The 4316-nt window shown below is 38.1% G+C and overlaps 1 protein-coding gene across 1 annotated transcript; it reads left to right on the top strand.

Annotated features, from left to right (window-relative positions):
* Window positions 1-2809: 2809 nt before the first annotated feature.
* LOC138888272 (uncharacterized) lies at window positions 2810-4072 on the top strand. The gene is made up of 3 exons (XM_070170104.1): window positions 2810-2935; window positions 3359-3652; window positions 3809-4072. The coding sequence occupies exons 1-3, from the start codon at window positions 2810-2812 to the stop codon at window positions 4070-4072; spliced, it is 684 nt and encodes a 227-aa protein (XP_070026205.1).
* Window positions 4073-4316: the final 244 nt, after the last annotated feature.

Here is a 4316-nt window from a genome sequence, read left to right as displayed (position 1 = left end):
GCTCTTCATCCATCTGTGAGAATATCCGGTTGGATAATGTTTTCCAATACTTTTTTTTCCTATAATTTTTTTTCTTTATTTCTATTAGAATATTTTTTCCCAGTAAATATTTTTATTAATTTTCTCTTATCGAACTTATTAGCATTCGAAATTTGCTTTAAGATTCAACTAATCTTTAATGAGGACTTATATAAAGGTAGATCAGTTCTTAAGAATAATAACTTAATACATAAGGATTCTTTTTTTCATTTGCAAAGTTTTTGTAAATAAAATTATCCTATATTACATTAGGTGTGACATCCTAATATATATGTTTTTTGAATCCCTTTTTATGAATCCCTGGTTCTTCCACTTTTAATTTCCTTCGTTTTATATGAAAATGTTTGCTTATCTGATACAAAAATTAAGAAAATATTTAATTTATAAATTATACTTGTAAAATCTCCTAATAAAAAATTCCAGGAAAATCACAAAAAAATTTCTCTTCTCCATTCCAAAAAAATCCGATTGGTAGGTTACCATTGAGTTTCTCATGCCTACTATTTAGCTTCTCAATGCAGCATTTATTAGTCTCAAATATTTAGCTTCTCAATGAAGCATTTATTATTCTCAACCGTTTTAGTAGTGTGTAGGTAGAATTACGTTGAATTTTAAGTCTACGACTTTATGCTCAACCGGTTGGAAATATGTTGTTACAAAAATAAAAATAAAAATAGTCTTTGAAATTGATTTCAAACGTAAGAAATAAAAATTGTTATAGCAAATCAAAAGCACAAGTAGCATAACTAAATCAACCATAAAAGGTTAAAGATAATAAAGGGATAGAAAAACACAAAACTAATCCTAAAAACTAATCAATTTCAACCGAATTATGATCATGAGTTCCTTCTCCCTTTACTTCAACATTAAAGTCAATATATAGTGATGTAAAACATCCACCAACGTAAATTTGACGACGAAATCTCGCTTGACATAATTATCCAAAACAAAAAGCTTCTAGCCTTCTTTGAACCTTCTTCGATCACCAACGCTCATAGATACACACCACTCTTTGCCATGATAATGAAGAAGCGTGGTTTCAACTGTTGTAGGAAGATGCTTGTAGATTTTTCTTGGAATATACTGGAAAAAAAATAATTTTATTAAGTTTTCAAAAAATATAAAGCTTAAACACAAAACAATATACACAACATTAATGCATAATCAGATCATCGTAATTGATGTATGAATCATTCATAACCACTTCAAACGTCAGAGGATTCTTTTCTTCATCCTCACTAGTAGAAGAGTAAGTTAGGGATTGTTTGGTAGAGTGAGAGGTGTCCATAGTTAGCGTTTGTAGGAGAGTGTGTTTTTAGGTCTTTAGTGTTTGAGTATATGAGAGTATGAAACTATACATTAATAACACACCAACCCATTTAACTTCCCTATGGTGCATTTAATGATAAATAATTAAAAAAAATTAATTCCCCCATTTCTATTTCTTTATGCTTCGTTATCCATATTTTGTGGTATTGGGTTGGTCGGATCGAGTCCGGAATGATTTTGATAAGGTTTGAGATACTTAGTCTCTTTTAAGAAAGTTTAAATTGGAAAAGTCAACCGAATGTTGACTTATATGTTAGAGGGATCGGATGTGAGTTCTGATGGTTCGATTAGCTTTGGGATGTGATTTATGACTTAGGAGTGTGATCGGAATGGGTTTTGGAGGTCCGGAGTAGAATTAGACTTGAATTGGCGAAGTTGATATTTTGGCGATTTTCGGTTGATAGGTGAGATTTTGATATAAGGGTCGGAATAGAATTCTAAGAGTTGCAGTAGCTTCGTTGTGTCATTTGGAATGCGTGTGCAAAATTTCAGGTCATTCGGATGTGGTTTGGTCGGGTTTTTGATCAAAAGCGTATTTCGGTAGATTTTAGAAACTTAGGCTTGAATCCGATGTGTTTTGAGTGATTTGATGATTGGAACAAGTTTGAATAAGGTTTTAGGATGTGTTGGTACCTTTGGTTGAGGTCCCGGGGCCTCGGGTGAGTTTCGGGTGGTCAATCGGATCATTTTGGAGTTTAAGAAGTTGCAGATTTTTGTTCCAGCAGTTGCAGGTATTTTGTTCTTCGCGTTCGAGAGATCCTTGATTCCCATGCCAAGATTATTACCTTGGAGATGCCAGATTTGCCTAGATTGGAGTGGAAGGGTTCGTCTGCCAGTGTACCTAGTCGGATTATCTCTTTTATGAAGGCTCGACACATGGTCTAGAAGGGTTATTTGTCTTATCTAGATTATGTTCAGGATACTACCACAAAGACTCCGGCGATTGATTCAGTGTCCATAGTCCGGGATTTCTCTGATGTGTTTCTTTCTGATCTTCCGGTCATTATGATATCGATTTCTGTATTGATTTGGCTGCCAGGTACCCAGCCTATCCCTATACCACCATACCGCATGGCTCCGAAAGAGTTGAAGGAGTTGAAAGAACAATTTGAGGAGTTTCTAGCAAAAGTTTTCATCAGACCGAGTATGTCGCCTTGGGGTGAACCGGTGTTATTTGTGAAGAAGAAAGATGGGACTATGCGGATGTGCATTGATTACCGCCAGTTGAACAAAGTTACCATTAAGAACAAGTACCCATTGCCGCGTATTGATGATTTGCTTGACCAGTTGTAGGGTTATAGGGTGTTCTCTAAGATCAACTTGAGATTGGGGTACCATCAGTTGAAGATTCGGGATTTCAGATGTTCCAAAGACAGTTTTCCAGACTAGATATGGCCATTATGAGTTTCTAATGATGTCTTTCGGTTTGACTAACGCCCCGATGACGTTTATGGATTTGAAGAACCGGGTGTTCATGCCATATATTGATTCGTTTCTCATTATTTTCATTAATGACATTTTGATCTACTCGCTTAGCTTGGAGGAGTATGAGCAGCATTTGAGAGTGGTGTTTAAAACCTTGCGGGAACAAAAGTTATATGCTAAGTTCTCCAAGTGCAAGTTCTAGATAGATTATGTGGCATTGTTAGGACATGTTGTATTAGGCGAGGGTATTAAGGTAGATCCCACAAAGATTGAGGCAGTTCAGAGTTGGCCTTGTCCTACCACAACGACCGAGATCAGGAGCTTCTTGGGGTTAACAGGTTATTATTGTAGGTTCGTGGAGGGTTGCTCATCTATTGCATCACCTTTAACTAGATTGACCTAGAAGGATGCCCCATTCCGATGGTCCGATGATTGCAAGGCGAGCTTTTAGAAGCTCAAGACCGCATTGACTTTAGCACCGATATTAGTGTTGCCTTCCGGTTCAGGGATGTATACAGTGTATTACGATGTTTCACGCGTTGGCTTGGGTTGTGTATTGATGTAGGAGGGCCTAGTTATTGCATATGCTTCACGTCAGCTGAATCCCCACAAGAAGAATTACCCCATGCATGATTTGGAGTTGGCCGCGATAGTTCATGCTCTTAAGATCTGGAGGCATTATCTTTTTGGGGTGTCTTCTAAGGTTTACGCCGATCATAGTAGCTTGCAGCATTTGTTCAAGCAGAGGGATCTCAATTTGAGGCAGCGCAGGTGGCTTGAGTTTCGTAAAGATTATGATACTACCATTCTTTATCATCCGGGAAAGGCGAATGTGGTTGTAGATGCCTTGAGCAGAAAGGTAGAGAGTATGGGTAGTTTAGTATTCATTTCAGTATAGGAGAGGCCATTAGCTTTGTACATTTAGTCCTTGGCAAACAGACGTGTGAGGTTGGATATTTTAGAGCCCAGCCGAGTTCTTGCATGCATCGTCGCTTAGTCTTCACTATTCGAGCAGATCAAGGCTCATCAGTTTGATGATCCGCACTTGTTGGTTCTTAGGGAAACGGTTCTACAGGGTGGTGCCAAGGAGGTTACTATCGGTGAGGATGGTGTTCTGCGACTCCAGGGTTGTCTATGTGTTCCTAATGTGAATGGATTGAGGGAAAAGATTCTAGAGGAGGCACAATTCTCTGTATTTTATTTATCTAGGTGCTACGAAGATGTATCGCGACCTGATGCAGCATTATTGGTGGCGACGGATGAAGAAGGACATAGTTGAGTATGTAGCGAGGTGCCTAAATTGCCATTATGTTAAATATGAGTATCCGAGGCCAGGTGGCCTACTTCAGCAGATGGTTATACCTGAGTAGAAATGAGAGCACATCACTATGGACTTTGTAGTTAGGTTGCCGCGGACCTTGAGGAAGTTTGATGTAGTTTGGATCATTGCCGGTAGGTTGACCAAGTCGACACACTTTATTCCAGTTGTGACCACATATTCTTCAGGGAGATTGGCCCAGATT

The sequence above is a fragment of the Nicotiana sylvestris genome, chromosome 3, assembly GCF_000393655.2.
Source record: "Nicotiana sylvestris chromosome 3, ASM39365v2, whole genome shotgun sequence".
Classification (NCBI taxonomy): Eukaryota; Viridiplantae; Streptophyta; class Magnoliopsida; order Solanales; family Solanaceae; genus Nicotiana; species Nicotiana sylvestris.
This window is presented reverse-complemented; position numbering and strand designations above follow the sequence as displayed.

Bases quoted from the DNA above. Each gene is read 5' to 3' on its own strand.
- LOC138888272 (XM_070170104.1), top strand. From the start codon at position 2,810: ATGACGTTTATGGATTTGAAGAACCGGGTGTTCATGCCATATATTGAT. The intron at 2,936-3,358 runs GTGTTTAAAACC...GTATTGATGTAG, and splicing joins ATGAGCAGCATTTGAGAGTG to GAGGGCCTAGTTATTGCATA. The intron at 3,653-3,808 runs GTAGAGAGTATG...CTATTCGAGCAG, and splicing joins TAGATGCCTTGAGCAGAAAG to ATCAAGGCTCATCAGTTTGA.